Source organism: Oreochromis aureus, linkage group 2 (genome assembly GCF_013358895.1).
Source record: "Oreochromis aureus strain Israel breed Guangdong linkage group 2, ZZ_aureus, whole genome shotgun sequence".
Classification (NCBI taxonomy): Eukaryota; Metazoa; Chordata; class Actinopteri; order Cichliformes; family Cichlidae; genus Oreochromis; species Oreochromis aureus.
Genome location: NC_052943.1, coordinates 23,744,810 through 23,768,406, shown reverse-complemented (window position 1 = coordinate 23,768,406; position 23,597 = coordinate 23,744,810). Strand labels below are relative to the sequence as shown.

Here is a 23,597-nt window from a genome sequence, read left to right as displayed (position 1 = left end):
TGAAATAACTGAAACTCAGTGTCCTGTTTTAAAATAGCTACAAAAATATGTAATTTAGCAAAGCAATCTTATGGTCTGGAAGCTTAGCTCATATTCTGTACTGTCTGTACTGGGTGACTTGCTGCCGTGTCAGTGTGCATTCAACAGGCTGTTTGCCTCAGAGATTCTGAGAGAGTAGCTGAAAGGCCAACTTAAATCTCCTAAAGTTATGCCACAATTAAACACTATAAAACAAGAAACAAATTGCGAAAACTGCAAATTTTCATATTTGAGACAAGTGTATTTTTATCATTTTTTTACTGAGACTTGATGATGCAAGAGTTAGCACTAGGGCAGGTTGATAACTCCTGATTTCCAGAAAGTTGATCGAGTTCATTTGGATGCAACATTTTCAGTGGTACAAATGTTTCATCACTCATCCAAGTGACTTCTTCAGTCTCAGCTGATTGCAGGTTTCCCCAGGCTTATCAACAGTACAGTTGCATAACAATCAAAACTACCACCACTGCATAACAATGAGCCACAAGATCCAAGAGGAAAGGAGGACACTCGCTGCCCAAGTGAAAAGCATTGTTGATCTTATATATGTCACAAGTGTTGGAAGAGTTGCGATGCATATTTTTAAAACTCTGTGTCTCTGTGGCTTTCAAACCCCAAATGCAATGCACAAGAAATGGTCCACCTCAAGCAAGCGTCAGGTTCACAGCAGGATTACTACCAGCTAGTGCCAAAAGCACTGAGGAAACCAAGTAACCACTGCTAAGTGGTTGCAATCAATCATCACTCTTTACACCTACATGCCAGTGGCCACTCTTTGGATGAAAGGATGAGGAAGGGATTCTGTTTGAGCGGATATTTATGTAAAAGGGAATGACCATCTCAGAACAAAGTTCAAACAGTCCAGTACTGTGATTTCAGACATTCTCCAGTTCACTGTGAGTAATACTCATGGCCACTGATTAATGCTCATGACAATTTGAAACATCAATGATCAGGAAACCGAGCTTGTGGCTCATTGATACATAATGATGATCATTTTGATCATTATGCAGTTGTGCTGTTTATAAGACTGGGGAAACCTGCAGTCAGCTGAGACTGAAAAAGTCACATGGATAAGAGATGAAATGTACCTAAATTACTGAGCACGTGTCAAGACAAATCTCCTGGTTGTGTGTATATATTCTCCCTGTCAATGTGTGGGGTTCTTCGATTTGCACCGGTTTTCTCACACAGTACAAAGGCATGCTTGTTAGGTTAATCGGTGATTTTAAATTAGCCATTTTTCTCTGTCTGTTGCTCTGTGACTGGTGACCTAACTTCCACCCCTTGACAGCTGGTAGTAGGCTATAGACCCCATTTGGATAAGTGGCTAAGAAAACGTTGGTATTTTATTATTTGCTTCCCTTTTTTGGTTTGGAATCCATCTCTTTCATAAATGCTTTGATTAGAAATGAACCTCTAAATCTTTGACTTCTGTTTTTCCTCCAGCAGATCCCGTCTCAGGTAGGGTGTTTTTGGTTTCACCAAACTGACATCAATTCACGTTTTCTGTTATTTCATCCAAAAAAAAAGCCCACAAAGCTGTAAAGTGCGGACAACAAATCATGTCTGTCAGCTCAGGGATGGGACAAAAAAGTCTGAAAATATTATACATGAACTGTCATGCAAACTTTTATGGGACAGTTAAATCTAAAGAAGTAATCTGGTCAAAATAAAGGTGTTATGCTAGAAGGTACTAGGATTATTAGCATAGGAAAGGGTGGAATTTTACATGCCTATTATACTTTCACCTTATTGCTATTTTAAAGGGTAATATATTCCAATAAATACCGGGTAGTGGTCAGCCGTGCAGATAGGTCTTTTATGTCACATTTAAAAATATGTCTCTCTGACATTTACAGCTTTCCCCACTATGACAGAGGTGACTTGAATTTTGTTTGCAATGCGTGCAACATCAAAACAAATTAACTTCAGCAGCTGTATTTCTCTCCAGGAACTGTCTGCTTAAGTTAGAGAGTGAGCTCTGTGGATTAAGTCAATCCATTTCCAACATTTTCTTTTCCTCTCAAAAGGCAATTCGAAGCAGTGAATCTGCAATGAAGCATTCGTAGATAAATCACCTACCAACATAAAAACAATCAAAATACAAAACTTTATATAAGGAGGAGTTGAAACAAAAAAGTGTTTCTATGAAAACATGCACCTTTTTTAAATGTCAGTTTTGTTAGCTCAACAGATTAAGTACCATTCACCTCCATTGTGCTGGGGCGCAGGAGTAATTACAGCAGCTGAAATCTCATAAACATAGGCACATAAAACTGAAAATATTTGCATGGATAGAAGTACACAGATGTAAGTAATAAAATGGTTCTTTGTATTAAATTGAACTGACATTTTAATGTCGAACAGCCTATTTTTAGCTGGATTGCAAAAACATTTCCGTCTTTGTTTACACTGGAGGGTATTTTTACTCAAAATGTTGTGTTCTTCTAACAAAGTTTCACAAGGCTGAGCTGGAAACTTCTTCAAAGGCCATTGTCTGAAATGCCTCATCATACCACAGGTTAGCTATTCAATGAGGTGGCTCTTCAGTGTCCTTTCAGAGGTGACTGGGCAGTGACAGCTTTATTAATTATAGTTTCTTGAGGACTATGGCCTATTTGTAAATCCACCTCTGCCTGCCCTTGTCTCCTTTCCCTACGAGTAGTCCTACCCTTGCCTGTTTCGTGTGCACAGAGCTGGGTGCTGGGCGCTGCTGATAGCTGAGGTTAGGGTGGTGAGGTGAGGTGGAGGAATCTTGTCGACAGCCTCCGCCGTGGCTCGTTCCACCCCTGTGAGTTTCATTTCTCCCCCCATTCATTTTTCATTTAAGAAGGTGACACAATATGCTCTCAGCCCAAGGGGCCAAAACGCACCATCGATTTCCCCTCATATTGTGGAGCTCTGATGCTTCACTCAGCCCGACCCGTTACCAAGCTTGTACGTTAGATCGGAGCACATCGGGATGAACCGATAAACACCCAGTTTGCCTGTAAACACGAAGGCTGCCTGTCCTCGCTCATCTGCAGACATTTAAGGGTAAGCTGAATGTCAAGATGTAAAGCCGGCAGAGATGTGATCAAAATGTTAAAAGCTATTTAATGAGAAAAGGTACTTTTCTTCTTATGAACTTTTCTGATAGAGGGTTGTAATTAAGGCTGAGTCTTGACAATGCTGTGTTCAGTTATAATAAACCCGAAGCACTGAAGCAGAATCACGGATATTCTTAAGAGCAAACGTTCACACTGCTAAAAGATATCTGAATGATTTTTTTAAGCGTAGCAGCAATCAGAAGTGAACACGTTTTGGCATTTGGCCCTCATCAAGTTAGATGGCAATGGTGAAAACTCTAATGAAGGCAGAGTGCCGCAGCGCGCTCATTTCTGAAAAGCCACTGTGCACCTCAGTGTTATTGTAAGAACAGGCACTTATTTAAGTAGTCCCAGAAGATTTATAATGTATTCGCTTGATTTAGATGATACGCTCAAAGGAGTGTTGTTATATAATTCAATGTACGTTTATTTTTTCCTCTCAAATATAGAAGCCGATTGAAAATATTAATGTCTTCTTTTTTAAAATTACTACCAGTTCCACCTTAAAAAAAAACTGTAAAACCCATAACATGTTTCAGCAACTTGGAATTCAAGAGTGAAATTGCCAACCACAATAAATAGTTACACTAATACTAATGAATGATTCAATAAAAAGCAAATAAATAAATAATAGTCAACCATAATATCCCAGGTAACTTCCTGTGCATTAGCATTATTAGCATGTTTAGGTCAAAAGTAAACTAATAAATTTGTTTCTCCTTTAGGGTTGTAAAAAAGAGAAAAACACTTTTGCTTTTCTTTCAAGCAGAAGACGTCTTTTTATTACTTCATATGAATCCAATGCAGAAAAAGAGCACCTCTTTAATTAATTTTTAGGAGTAGATTATTATATTACCCCAGGGCTCAACGTAGTACCAAAATGTATTATAGTAACTTGTGAAGATGACTTTTTATTGCAGTGTGATCTTACCAAGAGGGCAGACATTCACTCTTTGCCAGCACACCATCAATGGGCTCATTAGCTTTGGGGGCTTCTTTCTGTGCTGCAGCTTCAATTTATTCCTCTGCTCGCTTTGCTTCCATGTCCGGCACCATTTTTTTTTTCTGTTCTCTGGCTTAATAACCACAACACAGCATGAATTAATCATGTTTCAGTTGGCTTTCATAGATAGGTTTTTGGTTTTGTTTTGCTTGAAATAAGCCACATGAGCATTGTGTCCATGCATGTTCCACAAATACACAAAGCAAAGTATCAATGTTTTGCCTTTTTCAAGGTCAGTTACACTTCAAATAAGTAGCTTTTGTTATTTTTAATATTTCACTGTTTTTGTTTGTGAAACACTGTTTGATTTTTGTCGGTGACCCCCCGTTAGCACTAATGCCTCACAGCAAGAAGGTCCTGGGTTTGAATCCACTCTGTGTGGAATTTGCATGTATCAGTGGAGGGTACTCTAGCTCCCACAGTCCACAGATATGCATGAGGTTAGGTTAATTTGTGATTCTAAATTGACTGTAGATGTGAACTGACCTGTCCAGGGTGTACTTCTTACCCTATGACATCTGGTATAGCCCCACCACCGATGGATGGATGTGTAATTTCTACAGTAATCATCTGTCACCTCAGCTCCTTTCCATCAGATCTCTTGCCACTGATTGGAAAAACTGAAAACAATTCTTCTTAACTGTGACTTTGACAGTTACGTTCCGCACTTGTTTTCTGTGGCACAAAATGGCTTCAACTTTTGACTTAGATTGATGGCCATTAGCTCAGCAATGTGCCTTTTTGGTTGTCATGTGGTAGTTTTAATTTCCTGTTCTATAAACGATTCTCATCTGCACGCCACAGGCTTGTTGCATTTCATCTGAAACGATTCATTTCAAGCTCTCAATGCCTAAAGCCAAAATTGCTGCTTCTGGTAGCTTTCTGTAAGTGATAAAAGCTGTTATTTATTTATTTTCCCTCTGTGTGTGGTAGGATTTTGGGGATGACGGTTCTCTGTACTTCACCAAGGTCACCACTACTCACATGGGCAACTACACCTGTTATGCTGATGGATATGAAAAACTGTTTCAGATCCACACTCTTCAAGTGAACGGTAAGAGGCTTTCACATACATTTGTCACAGTATTTGTAAAACAGTAGCCTCTGGTTAATGCTAAGATTTCATCTGAAAATCTATATTTGGTAAATAATAGTGACAAAGTGGAAAAAACATTCTTGTCAGGTTTAAGGCAAATTTACACTTACTGTTAACATTTAGAGTTGTGTTATGATCTCACAATGGTCATTATAATCTCTTTGTATTTGTCCCCCACAGTCCCTTGTCACATTTGTGGTTGTATCCAGTCTTTGTTTATATTGCTCTCAAAAAGTCATGACAATAAGTATTTGAACAGTCACACATTTTTGTGGGGTTTTTTTGTTCTTTTGTTTTGTTTTGTTTTTTTCTCTGTACGCGACCACCGTGGATTTTAAATCAAAGAACAGAGATGTGATTCAAGTGCAGACTCTCAGCTTTAACTCAAGGGGAATTTGCCTTGAAAAACTCCTGGGTTCCTTTTCCAGTGTGCTTTGGGTCGTTATTCATTTGCACAGTCAAGTGCCGTCTAATCAGTTTTGCAGCTTTCGGCTGAATCTAAGCAGAGAGCCCTGTACACTTGAGAATTAATCATCCTTTTTCTGTCACCAGTCGCATCATCAATAAACACTAGTGACCCAGTTCCAGTTGCAGCCATGCCATATTGCATTAAGCTATACCATACCAATACTACCTCTATTATGCTGGGCAAGGGTTAGGATTAGGGTTTAGGGGTAGGTTAGATCATGAGCTGTTCTAATCTGCTCATGATGAGTGTAATCAGTGGTTTGCACCTCTTTGTAAACCCTCTGCATTTACATTCATGAAGGCCTTGACAATGATCCACCTCCTTGAGCGTGTTCTTGACTTGATTAGATTTTGTGAAGGCGTTTTTCTTGCATCAGCATTTCTTTATGTCGAGAGGTTAATTTGTAATGAAATAACAACGGAACAGATCATAACTAGCCATCAATCTGATTGTCAGTCAGTTGTCTAACTATTTTTGAGCCTCTGAAAATTGGAGGCTATGTGTAAAAATAAGTGTAATTCCTAGAGAAATTCTTCTTTTAATCACTTGAATTAAAGCTGAAGGTCTCTACTTCAATCACATGTTCATTGTTTGAGTTAAAATCCACTGCAGTGTTGTACAAATCAAAATTACAAAAATCATTGTCCAAAAATGGACTTGTGGACTTGACTGTAGCGGTGCATTTAGAGCCAATAATGGGCTTTTAAAACAGCCTCTAAAGAGTAGAAAAGTAGAAATTCATTTCTGAGAAAATTGTTTTTTTTTCTGAGTATTTCTTCCTGGAACAGTCGTCCTTTAGAAAAATGTCCCTCTCCAAAATCACTTCAAAACAATCATTGTGTAGGGCACTCTTTATTAACGGAGACTGTAAGTAAATGGGTAAGTGGTAAAATATCATGCTGCTCTCAGGAATAGTTGTCACCATACCTACTGCTTAAAACTGCATGCCAGGTTCTGCTGTGGTGGGGCTTTTTTTCTTAGCTGGTTCTATGAATTCATAATATCTCAAAACTTTTTGCTCCGTAATTAATAGCAGGATAACATAAGGGAGATGTTTTTCATACCGCATGAGTGCATTATCCCAAAAGTAAAACATAGTCTTAAGATGTAGTCACACTAATACCAATTGATAGGAAAAAACTGTGGCAGACTGAAAGAGCTAGCTTTTTGTCTTATTGTTTAGCAGCCTGAGTGGTTTCTCTAAAAGTTGGTTTGCACTATATGCTCTGGATTAAAATGCAAACAGTGACTACCTGGCAGCGGCATTTAACAGCTAAAGATTCAGAAACTTCCCAGAGTAGAAGTCAGTCCAGCAAACAGTGCTGGAATGAATATTTGACTATTGGTCAGAATTGCAACTCTAACTATAAGACATTCTTACTTCTTACTTGTTGGTGTAATGCCTAACATGAGTAAATAAGCAACTGTTTGCAAACAAGTCTGCCTTATCCAGTAATGAGTTCATTAGATGTCTTTGCATTTATAGCTTCTTCCTGCAGCCTCCGAGTGGCCATACAAATCAGTTATTGCATATTTATTATTTCTTTTGTCATTTTACTCGATTAAAGGCCAAAAGACTGAATGCTAAAATCCAGTTTATACTCTAGTGAGATCTCTGTCTGCCTCTGCTAGACTTATAAGTCTATTCTCAAAAATAAATCTTTGAACCAGGTGTGTTCCTCATACAAGGCTTTTCTTGGCTCACAATGGGCCTTTGGGGGTGACTGTACACCTAAGCACAGCTGGTTCAAATATAGTTAAGGCAAAGAGTCTGTGTTTCCTGTCTTTAGAGGTTTATGTGTTTTTCTGCAACTTTTGGTCATTTCATACAGAAAAAAAGTGTTTGGGCTTGAGTAAATTAACCCCCACTTAAAGGGAAATAAAAGCCATATTTCATATTCAGGGAAAACCCTGTAGTGATGGTAGTATTGGCTTTTTGATGGTGCTAAACAAAAGTCATGTTGTTCAAATATTGTGTAAACAGGAAAAGTAGTACATAAAATTTAAGGAAAAGTTGACACATTTTAATTCCTTGAAGGAATTCTCATCATTTCGATAAGCATGCTAATGTTTCAAGTAAGTGGCCTTCATCATAAATTACAGAAAATGAAGGTTATATCACTTATGTATCTAATGTTGGCAGGTGTCACGTAGTGTCCTGATAGAAAAATTATTATCATGTAATAGAATAAAAATGTAGATTTTTGAATTTGAAAATTAGTAATTGATTGTGTGAAAAAAAGTCAGCACTATCAGCTGATTAGTCTCCTGCAGTGTTGGGTAAGTTACTTTAAATTAGTAACTTAGTTACATTACTAGTTACTTCTCTAAAAAAGTAACTCAGTTACTTCAAGTTACTCGTTACTTTCAAAGTAACTAGTTACTAGGGAAAGTAACTTTGGTTTTACTCAGAATTCTCTTGTTAATGTGTTGCTTCCGTAACTGGATACCCAGCAAGAGTACCAGTCTTCTAGCTTGCTTACTTGCCACAAGTGCACCGTGCCACCTACCAATAGAAAGGAAAAAATAATGTGCACATTTCCACGAGAAAAATCCCACGCCTGGACCGTCGTTGACCGCCACCATGATTCTAGCCTGCTTTTTACATCCAACACAAAAACTGCAGTCGTGGTGCTTTTGATTGTACTCAGAACTTGGAAATTCTGCCTTCTGAATAGGAAGATGTAGGTAACACCAGACTGCAGATGAGCTGCATACAGAGCTGGACTGGGACAAAAAAATCGCGTCCCAGGCATTTTGACTAGAGACCGCCCACCATTATAGGAAAAATCATAAAGCCTTTGAATGAAAATAAACACTGTTGTGACAGTGATGTACACTGTTCTGATGGTATATATGTATCAATCTATCAATTGTTTGTTGTAAGACTCAGATAATTATTTTTTAAAAGCGAGACATTTTAAATGAGAATAATAAAGAAAAGTATTTCCTTGTCCCCCCTTTCCTGTTAATGCCCTACCTGGCCCCTGGCAAAACTTTGCTAGACCCGCCCCTGCACAGTTACCAGCTGTCAGCTCATAGAAAAGGATGCTGGTGTTATTTGTCTCTCAGAAACAGCTCATAACTTCCCTTCAACTCATCCATGTCACCTAAAAGGTAAACCTGTTTCTCCATCACCTGTTCAGCTCTGATGGTTCAGTAAGGACATCTCCTGGTTTCATCTTCATGTTTCCCTCTCACCAGATAACCAAACCGATATCATGACCAGCAGCTTTACAGCTGTGGCTCCAGCAAACATCAGCTGTACTAGAAATTAATATTAAATAAATTCTAACAACAGCTGATCAAGCTTAAACGTGCTGCTGTTGTTTAACGCGACATCCGCTGGTTTCCTCTTTCTGGCAGAAAGTGGGCGATAAATAAACAAGAGAGAAAAGCCGATCAGCTGATCATTGATCAGTTTCGTGATTGAAGTAGAAACGGGAGAGGAGAGAATGAGAGAAGAAGAGGCAGCTGTGCAGCTCCAGCTTTGTGTCTTTTTCATTGTAGCTGAAGTCCGGGACAAACTGTGTTCCTTTTCACCTCAGTATGAAACGCGTAATATTTTCTCTGAATACCAGACGATTCTGTTTTTTACGGGATGGTTGGCAACTCTAATAATTAACTGTATGAACAAAAAAAGTTCAACATCAGTAACATAGCACCCACCCAGCTGTATAGAAACTCCGTCATGCTAGCTAGCACGCAGTACGAAAAAGTCAGCATACCGAAAATAAACTCCAACTAAACTTGGTTTATATCTGACCCAGATAGACTGCAGGTCATAACTTCTTACCTGAAGTTCAGTTCACCTGACACGCGGACCGGCGGCCGCTTCGGGTCTCTCCTCTTGCCTCCCTTTTCCTTCATCCACCTGCTGGCTTCCACCACTTGCTAATGTTACTGAATCTGTGGAAGCTCCGCGATATCCACCACACGAAGTAACGAGTAACGAGCCTATCTAAATCCCAGTAACGAGTAACGCGTTCCTGGTTTTGGCAAAATAACTAGTTACCGTGCTCGTTACCACAATAATAACGTAGTTACTGTAACGCGTTACTTAATAACGCGTTAGTCCCAACACTGGTCTCCTGAGTGGCAGAGAATGCAAAACCAGACTTCCAGTAATTAAAATTGTTAGATCTAGCACTAGCTGATTGGTTCACAGAAGGCAGGCAACCCCCCCCAAAAAAAAAAACCCCAATTGGACCAGAGTGATGACGGAATTAATTTTGGCAGTGTGGGAAAGTTGAAGTTGAGTAAAGAACAGACTAGAAGCCCCAGTACCCAGGATTCCATGCAAATGAGTAAAGACAGACCAGCCTTCTTGAATCGTGACAATGATAAAATGAAGCGAGGTGGTGTGATTCTGATGACAGTTACTGATGGTCAAGGTTCTGTTATGTATGCTCTGTTGCTATGTTTTTAAACTTGTTCAGAGAAAGCATTTTAAAATAAAATCATCATTCAGTCCAGCAGGTGTCATTGTGTATAGAGCTGAGCTCTACTACATATCTCTCTGCGGCGTCACTCTTGACTGATTGCCCCACCTCGGTGGAGGATTTACATGTTCAGGTCCAGTGAAATACTGAATGGCTGTAGGGCCATGGCTGGCTAACTGATAGTTTCATTCTCACAGATTTATTTTTTATTATTATTTTGTGCACTGCACCCCTTTTTAGAGTATTCTCCTTTCATTTGTGCACAAGTCAATGTGACCTCACTTTCATTTAGAACTAATACCAGTTCAGTATATTATCTACTTTTTACTAATTGGTTTGGGATAGTCAGTACAGGGAATAACGGTGCAAAGACTGACACAGGAGCAGTAAAGAGAGGACAAAGGTGAAGAGGGCGAGTTTGTGTGAATGAGACACTTTTCTTCCATACTGCCCCTAATGAGCTGAATGTATTAAAAAAAAAATCACAATGTGTCAGTGCGGAAAGCTCAAGATCTTCATTACTTTTGACAGACACTTGGCTCATTATCATTCTTCTAGAAGATTACTCTGAGGTTAATTGCAAAGAAACACAGGCCCTAATAAACCCAGTATTGTGTATATGGAAAATGGGGACCCTCATGAGGCCGGTGACTTTTGGTTGTAATTAATACTCTAACTTCCAGATGACCTTTTTACTGAAGACTATGAGTTTCACATGCTTAGTCTGGGTGAAGCCTCAGAGGACCTGCTATCATCCTGCCATGGCTACTGAGCTTTTCTAAAACTCAATTAAAAAACAGCTGAAATAGGGTAATCCTGGAGAAGTGCATTCAGAATGCTGTCCATCACTCTTGGGGCCGCAAGAGAATGGCAAGATATACATTTAGAGTTTTATTCTGAGCAACTAATGAAATTTAGACTGGATGTACATTTAGGGGAACTTTTTGATTTCCCAGTGAAGACGTCTGAGAGCAGAGAGGTTTCTATGTTGTAAGCGGAGTGCAAAGTGCGGAAGATCATTAAGAAGTTTTGGTTTTGATCCCTTTTTACCCACACAAACTGACTCATCAAAATGTCCCTCATGGATTTTATACAAGCATTTCATCTATTGTCCGCATGCTTTTATTGACAGCTAGCTGCCTCCTATTGTTCACCCCATCTTAATGAAGACACTGCAATGCTATCTTCAGTGTACACTATTATCCTCGAGGTGTTTATTTTGTCGTGATTATTTGTTGTTGTAACTCTGTTGTGCCGGCTCTTTTTTTTTTTGTCTTCCTTTCTTTCTGTTTTGCGTTGACCCCACTTTACCCACATGAATCAATAGAGCTGAATCTCATTTATACTGTGGCTGCAAAGTTTGCCCACTCTCCCAGGCACTTAAGCAGAAAACAAATTGTTGTTTGGGGTAAATTAATGAAAGTCTTGGTTGAATCGTCAAATACACCAACCAATTTTCCTCCTGGAAAAATACATTTTGTTTCCCTCTCTACAAAGCTGCTTTCATTCGGGGGGGAAAATAATTTCAAAACATATGCATTTTTGAAGTGTTAAATGTGAGAGGTAGTATCTTTTGTCAAAAGTTGGCATGTGCATTTTGTGTATGAATGGAGTTTGGTTTTTACTTTTATCCAAGAATGAATTGATGATACCGTCTAATATTGTTGTTTATGTGCCCTGTGACCCCTGGAAGTCGTGTTGTTGGGGGTTAAGAGCTCGTGGTAGGGTGTATGGTGCGAAAGGGAGGGCACACTAATGGGGATTCAGAGACCTGCTGAACCTAACATATACCCATGGGGTCTTGTTATGAACCCTGAGGTTAGCTATAGGTGGTAGGTGTGGTGTGAATCTTGGTGTGCTAATCCCTTGCTCCAAAATAGCCCCTTGGGGCCTGAAAGAAGTCATATTTCTGAGAAATGGCGCTAGAGGTGGAGCTTAACCCATGAGAGCTTACCTATGCAGAAGCTCAGGAAGCATAAACCTTGACTGAAACTGGACTGTCTGTTTTTCCGCTGCTGCTCTTTGGATGTGTGAATACTTACAAGCCCCTAGCTGAATGCTGCTGTGTTGGAGTTTTTCCTAGAGAACCAGTGGGTTGCCCACACACTGCTGGATTTTGATGAGAGAAAAGGGTCTGAGTGTTGCTGTGCGTAGGTGCTGAAGAGCAGTTCAGACAGAGTGTACAGACGTGTAGATTTGGAGTGTCTGGTTGGGGGTTTTAGGGGGGTTGTCACCTGTGGAAGTTCTGGCTCTGTCAAACAGAGACAGGTAACCAGACACACAAAATATCAGAGATAGAGTAGTTTAGGAAAAATGAGCTATTTCATGTATACCAGATTTGTGTGAGTCTTTTTTCTTTTCTTCAATAATTTGGCCAAGAACTATACATGTTGGACATTTGATCTTAGTTCTTAAATCTATATAATTGCATGGTTGTTTTTATTATGGGTACATTAAACACATAAACCATAGACCTTTAATCAAAAAGGAAATAGCTACTGTAATACAACCCATTGATATGTGGACATCTTTTTAAAGGATTAAGACTGTTATGGTGTATTCAATAACTTTGAGCCATATACAGTTTAAATATGCTTGTTTCTTAGCTGACACTGGATGTATGGATGTTGCCATACTTCAAACTTTTGGTGAACTTAGCGAGACAGCATATGAGAGCTGTACAGAAAAAAATACACATGCTGAATAAGTTAAGTTATTAACTTACAAATTACTTAGTTATCTGTGATGTTTCTGAACACTAAATCTATGATAATGATGGCTGGAACAAGCTGGTCCAAGGCTTTAAGTATCTTGGGCTGAGACATGACTGTTCAGTGCTTCCTTTAAGTAATTTTTGTTTCAAAATAAAAGATTCCGGTACAAATTACAGTAAATAAAATAGCAAAATAGGTCTCATTCATATCAGCTATTTGCATTTTACTGGAACTGAATTTATAATCAAAGAACTATTACAACTATTATAACTCTAGTTGTATCTTTGCACAGAAAAAAAAGAAAAACCAAAACATCTGTTCTTTTTTAGTTTCTTTGTTTTTGCTTTCTATTGTTATGTTCAGCAGGTGCCCCATGGACCAAATTTCCCTAATTTAAATTGTATTATTTAAATTCCTTGTTGTAAATAATGAATCAGATAGAGAACACACATTAAATGAGGAAAAAGTAGCCCAGCCCCTGTGCACACGTACAGACATTACTGTTTTTGAGACCGAAAAGAAACAGCATATAAACACAGCATCGCGGTATTCCTTAGAGATCCATTATACTTAATTTCCATTCCAGATCTTTTTTAATAACAGTCCTAGCAGTCTTACTTTTGTTTTACCCTTGGAAAGTACTTTTTCAATTGCTTTGTGATTTTTCACATAGTGCACTGGATTCAGGCTCTGGACCAAACTGTTTTCTGAGCTTGATTACTTCCACATATCCATGGGAGGCATGCAGGTGAAAGAGTAATCACAACCGAGAGAGAAAGCTTTCATCGTGGTGTGCATATTTGTCCTGGTGTGTGGCTGTGGATGTGTGTGGACAGTATTTCAAGGTGGCGTATGAGTCGGTGTCATAGGGAGATGTGCAGAGGCTCATGTGTGTTATTAAGAGTGTGTGCGTCTGTGTGTGTTTAATAGCATGAGCCACAAGTTCAATTTGACTGAAGTTCTGTACCAAGACTGCCAGGCTTAGTTGGAAATCTCCCAGTCGTGTGATGGTGAAGTGGTCTCCTGCCATGGTGTTTGTGTGCGCCACGCTTGTTTGTGTATGTGTGTCTCTGCACGCCTGCTCATCTTCTGGAGCGCCATGGCCGACGGGAGCCTTGCTGAGTGATTGACGACTGGCTGGGGAGCTTTATGATGGAGCTGTCAGCCCTGCTGTGTCGCATTCTCCTGGCAGTGGCTCTCCTGACACTCTCAGAAACACATCAGAATGCAACTTTTCTCACATCTTGTCTGAATTGAGTTTTGAGTGGAAAAATCCCCCTGCTTGCCTCGCTCTTTTCGTTTTCACGAATGTCTGGGCAAAGAAAATGGTGATTTGCACGCAGGAATCGAGTATGTGCATATGCATTGATGGACTGTGTGAGAGAGGGATTTTCGAAAGGATGAGTGTACACTTTCTGTTGTTTTTGGGACTCTGGTGAAAGAGCTGGATTTACTGTGGGAGAAGGCAGGCTTTGTCAAAAGTCTTCAAGCTACATTTTGTGTCATTAGATACCACTCTATCAGAGTAGCTATACTGTCAAAGCATATTTTCAGGCTTTCAGTTGACATAATCATTGGAAACAAACAAAGGTGTCAGAAAGTAACAGCTAACAAACAGCAGTTGTGTCTTCAGAAACACACAGTGCTCTCAACATCAAATAAACCGTGTTAATTTCATTTAAAACTACATTTAAAACAAAATACAACTCTGATATTGTTTTTTCTTTAAAGAATGAGAGAAAATCACTCTACACGCATAATTTAAACAAAAAAAAGAGACATTTTAACCATTAACAGTATATAGCAAATGTATAGTGAGATTTTCTTAAGCAGAAATTTTGTTTACGCTCCACAAGAATGATTCTGAGTCCTGCTGCATAAATTTCTTCATCTTGACCTTCAGATTGAAATGATGGCGGTCAACGAATATTACTAAGCCATGACCACTCTTAATGGCTACATCAATAAGTAAACCCTAAAATAAAGAATCTTAAATTCTGATTATTCTGAATTTGTTGCACTAGAGAAGATATTGATACTGTAACACTGTTTTAACTATTCATTTAAATAATAAGTAAAATAGACGTAACATTGTCACCATAACGATCTGTGTCTGCAGGCAGAGGTTTTGCATCAGCAGCATTTATTTTTCTGTTCCGTACAAATCCTTGGAAGCTCAGCATTTCCAGTGCACAGCTCACTGCACTCTTGGCACTCTGAGTTGAAAAGTGTGATTTTAGGAACATGACCACACTCAAGATGTTGAATGTTTTGTAACCAGACAAAAATAAACACTCAAGAAGTGCTCTAAAAAATGGGTCATGGGCGCGTCCGGTGCAAAATCCAATGTGTGTGGACACGGAGCCTAATTGATGGAATCGAGCAATCAGATGGCACACCTGGTATCATTATCTGTTGCTTTGTAAGCACATCCAATTATTCCTGATGACAATTTTAAAGCCAAAAGCTTGAAGCTACATATGCTCGCATGCCTCTACTCTTTTTATCAGGGGAACTCCTCTTTTCAGGTATCTGTGGTGTTTTCCTGGAATGGTAACACTGGGAGAAAACTGGGTAGAACATGCAAAAATAGTCCCCTGGGCACTTATTAAACTGTAAACGAATGTGCTGTAATACTTTACTTTAAATGATTATATTAGTTTAAAAGTTTCACCCATTAAACTCATAATAACCCACACACACATACACACATGCACAAACACACTTTGTAGTTAATTGCTATTCGAAGCAAACAGTGCTTCTCCTAAACTAACAATTATCCCAATTCTCCCGATAATATTAGCTAAATTTGTTTTGAACTTAATTACATACATTAAGTATGACTTTCAGTTATTGCAGTGCCACAATTCAACATTTCAATTTGCTCTCATCCAACACCACACAAAACTTTCCCTCTTTTTTTCTAATTTAATAGATGTGCACGGTTGGCTCACCACATTTTAATTAATTCATTCTACCTCAGGTGGGAATGAAATAACTTGGTGGACTTATCGAACGCTACCAGTGACCGTTCGGAACCCCGGTAGCATTAATAGATATCTGCAGCAGGGCAGGATGGGCTTTCTCCCCCACATTCGCACAGTCACATGGGGAATTCACTGACATGAGCTTTTTCTCAAATAATAGGCCTTTAACTAAGCAGTGACCTTTATTGGGCTCTGTGGGCAGCCACTGGGAATTATGGCAACATTGATAGAACTTGGCACCTCCTACGCAGGTTTCAGCCCTCCACACCTGCTTTTCAGCTCAGAGTAACAACTGTAGGCTGTAAATGATAGACAGCAGTCAGATTTTCGCAGTCATGATACATAAGCTGTATATTTGACAGGGAAATTTGCAAGAGGAAATGCACCGCTCTGCTATTTGAATAGCTTTTCTGGTCTAAAGAAGAGGTGAGAGCTGATATCTCCCATTGCTAAATATGACTTATGACAGGTAGAAATCCCATTTTTATTAATACTTATTCATACTGATATATCCTCAGAAACTTTAGTATTAGAAATCTGACGCAACGCTGCAAAGTCACAGCATTCTCCTTTTTATTCTATAATGCAGTGTTTTCAAATGTTATTTAAATGCTGCGCTACAGCACATGTAATTTTATTGCAAACATCCTTTAGAAGTTGTTTGGAATTTGAAACAATTGCTACAAAGTCAAGGATTCCAAGACGAAGAATAAACAAGTCTCTTTTTAAACAATAACTTTTTGAAAAGACAAAACCTAAACATCTGCAGCCCAGATGCAGTTGATCCAGCTCAGGATCCGGGAATTTTTAGATATAGCACAATGAAACATTTTGCATCGTGTGTTCACAAATGCATAGTATATCGACGTTCTCAAGTAAAATATCCCAAAATAATTTGGATACAAATCTTAACAATTCATGCATGGGGGGAATTTTCAGCCTTACGTAACCTCAACCTGCTCTTACATAGTTAATTATGTATTTATGTTGTGCTGAACACCTTCATGAATAAAAAAAGTTGGAAAAACTAGGCTAGGTTACAAAACTTTTGGCAGGCAGTGATTCCTTCCCATCACAGATGTTTAGTTGAACTAGGTCCATGAAACCAACAGAGGACCCACACACCTGCAATTGCTGGTCTGCCTGCGCAAGCCGCTGTATACCCATCACAGCACTGATTAGTCCCACTCTTACTTACTGTGTAATTGCACCTGTACATGCTGAAAATATACTTTGACTGTAATCTATTGGACTCCTGTAGTGTTGTTACCAGCTATGATTAGATCGTAGTTCAGAGACCTCCAGCTGAAAGCGCCAACCAGTTCCACCTTCTGAAATCACACAAGCAATTTACTCAAAAATTGGATGAAATGTGAGCGCAATCTCATGCTATCCACTTTCCATCAGTCTCAATAGTATCAGAAGATATTTCTATATACTGTATTGGCCTTAGCAAAAGACCACCCTGATCACAACCTGGCTGCCACTTTTCAACACCTGTTTCAGACTGAGAGTGAAGACTAAAAAAATGTGATCATATCATATTTGGTATCTTTGAAATCACATTAAAATAGCAAAAATGAATGGATACTAGTATTTTTAATACAAATTTATTTATAGTCCTGTTTTAATTCTTAATGATGATGATAATGATAAAGAAATAATAGTTGTAAAGTTGAAAAAAAAAGAGCGGAGTGAAAACATTATTGTATCAAAACATAGATTAAACATATAACACACTTTGATGACTCAAAACTTAAAACCTAAAATAAGACAAAGAGCTACTACGTCTGATCCCCTCAGACAGCTTGTTCCTGAGTTGGAGCGCCTGGCCTCTAAAGGCTCAAAGCCTCTGTTGCCTCCACCTTTGAATTTCAAAAAATATCTCTGCTGGATATCTCAGGCTGTATTAAGGCTTATAAAGGTATTGTTATGCTGTAAATCTAATAAATGTCTGTCTATCAGAGACAATAAAATTAAACTATCTGTAGATTCTAAATTACATCTTTTATTGGTTTGAGTAGTCTTATAGCAGCCTTATTGACCTGTTTAAGCGTATATATTTTATACCGGCTAAGACAGAAATAATGATGGTATTGGTTCATCTTCCAAAAGCATAAATTACAGTATTAACGTGTGGATTTGTTTATTAAACCATCACTAAACCTTTGCGAAGCAGCTGATGGAGCTACATGAATGTATTTTTTTCCTTTTTCCTTCACACTCTTTAGCACTACTTTCAGCTATCAGTAAAATACCACTGAATGCCTAATGACATTTTCTTCAAGTCCCCAATTTTTGCAAATGTAATTAACAAGAAAAATCCTGTTGGGTCTGGGCCAGTAGAGAGCATCATCAAGCAAGCAGCATTTAGAATACATTTACATTTGTACTTCTGTGATGTACTTTAAAGAGCTTAAGCTTGAAACTAAGTGATATTATTGCACTATGAGTTAAAAAAAAATAATGTTAATGCCTTCAAATCAGAGGTGTGGGATCCACTTCCCCAACCCCGGCCTGAGTGGGAGTCTGTGAGACAGTCATTTTCAAATTTATGCTGGTAGACCTTGTGATTCACAGGCATTTACACATTTTATTCTTCACCCCTCTCTTACTTTTCATTTTTGTTGCCAGGGTTTGGACTTGTGCCTTTCATGGCTCCAGAGGTCTCACCAGACTTTATCCTTTCATTTTAGACCCTTGCATTTCTCTGCAGTAGTCGCAGATGGGAGGATGAGAACGGTATCTATCTATCATTGCTTTTTCCTCGAGAACTTGCTGGAGGCAAAGGCTTTAACTGACATGGCTCCAGACCACCATGGCCTGGTCTTAATATCTACTTGGGATTCTGTAGGTGACAAGTCCTCCACTTATAAAAAGCACTCTGTGTCATAGTAAGCTGCTTTTCTATGTAGTCGTCCATCTTTCTGTGACCTCGGGATGTCACAGAGCAACTCCTGCCTCAGACATCCATACCTGCCCCCTTCCACAGCCCTGTTAGCTGTTATTTTCTTAGATTTTTAAAAGCCTTGAGGATCTTTTTTCTTCTTCTTTTAATTCCAACACACTAATTAACACAGCTTTGTCAGACTGCCTGAGAGGTTTTTAATGATGGGATACTCAGGGGAACCTGGCTGATCCATGCTTGCGCTATACAGCTGTTGATTAATGGGTTGTTGTTGTGGGCCAAGAACATGCCATTTTTGTCATGACCCTCTTTCTTTAACACCTCCACGCAAAAAATACATCCCGCCACTCAGTCTAATATGCACTAGTAGAAAAATCTATAAAGAAATTTAACATCTTATAATTTAACTACAATGAATTCAGTCAGAAACACAGTAAGAGCACGGTGAGGAAATACTGCCCATACAGTGGCTTCATTTACATTTTCCAATACTAAAATCCATTCTATTTATTCAAATCATCATTTCTCACTTCACAGTGATTAAATTTACATGACAATGATATGACAATGACATTAGCACTGTACATAAAGAAACCTGGTTAATTAGATCCTTCTCTTGTGCTTGATGTATTAGCTATGCAATGCATTCGCCCTTTTTTAGTATCATATGATTTGTAGTTATTTTAAAATTATTTTTTAATTTATCAAAAGAATTTTAATAAATGCCACCTGAAGTATTATAGCTCAGTAAGATAAAGGTTGCAAGCTTCTGAAACCAAATATGATACCAAACATGACGTGGTATTTCAAAATGTCAATTATAATCTCACTGCAGGTGTGTTTGTACACACTTTACAAAGTATTACAAAGCTGGACTCTTAAATTCTACATTGATGCTAGATGGGAAATAATACGTTACACATAAAATGTTATATATATATTAACTTTAGTCTAGACATAACTCTCATAGACTCTCTGCTGTTTGGATCGCTTGTTGCATATCTCGTTCTTGCTCCTTGGAGGTGCATCACTTTTGGATCTCCTGCACATGTTGCAGGTGCAGCTCCACATTGAGATGATGTTTGTGTCACAGTTCAGGTTGTTTTCCTTGCACTTCTGGACATTACTGTAGAGCTTGCCATTGACTGTTTGATTGTGGGCTACATAGTCACGTTGAACAGCCCTGTGAACACTATAAACAAATAACAACCATGTTCATGGTCACGCTTTCTGCAGCTGACTCATCTCCACGGACGATTTTAAAAATGGGGTCAGTTTCATACAAAATCTGATGTTTGCGCAAGTTTTGAGGTTCATGGTAAAATTGCACATGGTCAGAACGGGACTTCCAGGGTGCAGCTGGCATGTAGCAGGAGTTATAGGAACAGTTTATGGCTGCACAAGGAGATTAACCAGAGCACTGACCAAATATGAATCACATATGATTGTTTTGCAATCGTAAGGTGCTAATTGACATAAAAGTCACATAAAATGTGATTTTTAAAAATGATTTTTATGGTTTGTGTATTCAGGCTGATTGATATAAGGACGCAGGTGTAGATTCGAGCTTCCTTTTTGAACAGCTTGTATTTACCAAGTAAACAAGTTGTTTCACCAAACAAGGCAGTCACAGAGTGATTTACAGTAAGCATATGGCACAAAAACAGATAAGCAAGGAGGATTGTAAAACTTATGCTCTTCACCCCACCCCAGCTCTTTCTCTCTCTCACACACACAGACACACAAAAGAAAGAAACAGATCTTTTGGGGGATTGTGTACGCATCTGTGAGGATATTAAGCATGAGTAATAAACTTTATTCAAATGATTGTACAAAATAATTGTCTCCCAGAGTTCTATGCAATCAGCATTGTAACTGCTAAGAGGCATTGGCATAAGCGGAGTGTCTGTGTGGCTGTGATTGGTAAGGTAACCTGAGTGCCATAAGAACCCTTGTGGCCCACTGTGGACAGTGTGTTGGCAGTCGGGTTGACGGGAGCTCCAAAGCCCGGGAGTGCTGTGGTTACCAGATGGCCATGGCAGTAATCTTCAGTCCTTTCACTCACCTGGCTGAGTAAAGACTTCCTCTAACCCAGTGCCCACAGGAAATGGTCTCTACAGCACGTCTGCCTTCTCTGCTTCTGCCAAGACTCTTGCTTCCATCCTCCGCTCACGTCTCTGAAGTCTGTTTCAGGAAAGAGAGGGAAAAAAGGAGGTGCTGATTTGGGCCACAGAGACTCAAAAGGGATCGCTCAGAACAAGATGGCAAGATAGAGACATTTGATGTCTCTACTTTAACTGCTGCCAGGTTGTCATCCTTATATGTGACAGGCTGTTGTGGAATGAATCATGCTGCATTTTTATGGATGCTCTGTAAACAGTTCATTGTCACTGTCCAAGTTTGAGTCACCATTCCAGTGAAAGAGTCTCCTCAGACATACCGCTATGCCTCTGAAAGGTTTTATCATTGTTATGCTATTCAGAGAAGTCTTCCGTCTATAAAGGATTATTCAAATTCATTCTTCTGATATTTTCCATGTTTTGTGGAGCAGGGCTCTAACAAGTTGGCCCCCGGGTGTAGAGCAAAATTTGTGGCATAATTCTCAGCCAATGCATAAATGCATATTATTAATGTATTTGTGTGTTTTATTGATTTATGTTAATTTATGGTTCTTGGAAGTACAATATGTCGGAGAGATATTTTTGTTTGTCTTTGCTTCAGGGTAGGGTAAACAAGTGAAACAGCAGCATGACAGTAGCACCGTGTGCAGAAATGTGCCAAGTAAGCTTTTGGAACAGTTTGGAGAAGAGAGCGACATTTAGCTTTTACCTTTTTTTTATTTCTGTACAGATTTTGTTTTCTCTTCTTCTATCACCTCATCTCCTTCCTGACAGGAGGTTACAGAAAATCAATAGCTACCAAGTGAACAGAGGTTCCCTCCCTTATTTATCTATCTGATTTGTTTGGCTTTGTGGAGCACATTAACCTTATCTAAAGGCATTCGGTAATGCTGCAAATGCACTCAATCCTATTGATAGTTTATGCTAATTCTGAGCCATAAGTTCAGAACTTGTTGTCTTCTTGAAAACTTCTTGTTCAATAAGGTTATCCAACTCCTTAACTGATTCTAATGTAAACAGCAGTGAGTGATGCAGCAGCATTCATTCATTTCTCTATGCTGTCTCTTTTCTCTTACACCATCTTTCAGTTCCTCCTGTCATCCGAGTTTATCCAGAGAGCCAAGCCAGGGAGCCGGGTGTCACTGCCAGCCTCCGCTGCCATGCAGAGGGCATCCCCAGCCCCCAGCTGTCCTGGCTCAAGAATGGCATGGACATCACAACCAAGCTGTCCAAACAGCTCACTCTGCAAGGTAAACAGGAGTAATGAGTTTACTGCAAGTGCACCTGTGCATTTACTTTTTCTGTAATTGTTTTTACCACCACTCTCACACTTTTTATGCTAATATCTGAACATGGTTGCCATCACTTCATGTATCAAAGAGGACTGGGTGACATAGATGATTGCATGTATTTCTAATATTCTCACACATTTGTCCTGTTAGTTCAGTAGCTGCTTGAAGACTGGTTCTTGTGACTAATTTTACTGTGAAGCTGTTTGTTTGAACAGGAGGCATTGTTAGATTGATGTCACCAAAAGATGCACAACGTCAAAGTCTTTTGTCCAAATTCTATATCAAAGGCTCAGAAGTAAAGTTATCAAGTGTCACTTGATTCTCAGAATAAATAGTGAAGATTGCTTTTCCCCTCAGGTTGCTTACAAAAGCTACAGAGCAGAAAACTGTCCCAGATCTCACAGAAACACAGCATGTGCCACATTCTTACTTTGAACTCCCACCTTTTTGAAATCTCCCCGAAACAAACCTTTCACCCTTCTTCCAAACACATAACTGTTATATAATGGTAGCAGAGGATGGTAACATTGAAGTCACCTTTTATCTCTTTCCTGAAGGAAAATTGTCTTTTTATTTTTGTCTTTCCCTCCTGTTCTGTTGTCCCTTGCAGCTAATGGAAGCGAGGTTCACATCAGCAACGTACACTTTGAGGACACCGGCGCCTATACCTGTATCGCCAAAAATGAGGCCGGCGTGGACGAGGACATCTCTTCGCTCTTTGTTGAGGACTCTGCGCGCAAAACTTGTATGTATAAGTCATGATGTCAGTGTCTGCTTTTTTCTTTTTTTTTCTTTTTTTTTTATTCAGGGGGAAAATGGAGCCATGCAAATGGAGCTCTTAATAATTTATCCTGTCAGCTCTTAATAGTTTATATCCTGTGATGCTGCGATGAAGGAAGAGGAGTAATGGTGATACTATCTTTACTCTCCGTCTCTTGGCTTGAAAGCAGGGAGAGTTGTTCTTTTACCCTTTCATCCACTATCATGCCATTTGTGTTCCTCATATTGCATCTGCGTCTGCCTTGATACACTAGGGATCAAACCAATCAGAATTTCTATTAGTGCTGACAAGAATAATTTAATTAACTGATTAATTATTAGTTCCAGAAATGACAAACATGTTCTGTTTCTTGCCTTTTCTACTTGCACTTTTTTGTAAAAGTGATCATTAATTGAGCATCTTGTGGTGATGGCTTTCTGAACAGATAAAATTCACCTCGGGTGTAGTAATTTTTCATCATTTTGAGACATTTGCATAATAAATAGTTGATTAATCTTAGAAGAAATGGTAGATTAATCGGTTATGAAAGTAATAAGTGCAGCTGTAATGTATTTATGAATAAATCAGTTGCTGTTTATTCTATAATCACAAGCATAAGGGAAAATCTTAAAATAATTCTTTGTTCTATAAAACACTACGTAAACCAAATATATT

General features: G+C 38.9%; 1 protein-coding gene across 2 annotated transcripts in view; it reads left to right on the top strand.

Moving 5' to 3' along the window:
* Positions 1 to 23,597, top strand: part of fstl5 (follistatin-like 5) — a 180,294-nt gene that overhangs the window by 116,804 nt on the left and 39,893 nt on the right. The window contains exons 8-11 of one of the 2 annotated variants that reach the window (XM_031757945.2): positions 1,492 to 1,503; positions 5,068 to 5,188; positions 21,959 to 22,120; positions 22,773 to 22,907. In XM_031757945.2, the coding sequence (XP_031613805.1) occupies positions 1,492 to 1,503; positions 5,068 to 5,188; positions 21,959 to 22,120; positions 22,773 to 22,907 (430 nt within the window). The remainder of the gene's footprint in view (positions 1 to 1,491; positions 1,504 to 5,067; positions 5,189 to 21,958; positions 22,121 to 22,772; positions 22,908 to 23,597) is intronic. The other variant, XM_039621131.1, reaches the window with a different exon arrangement.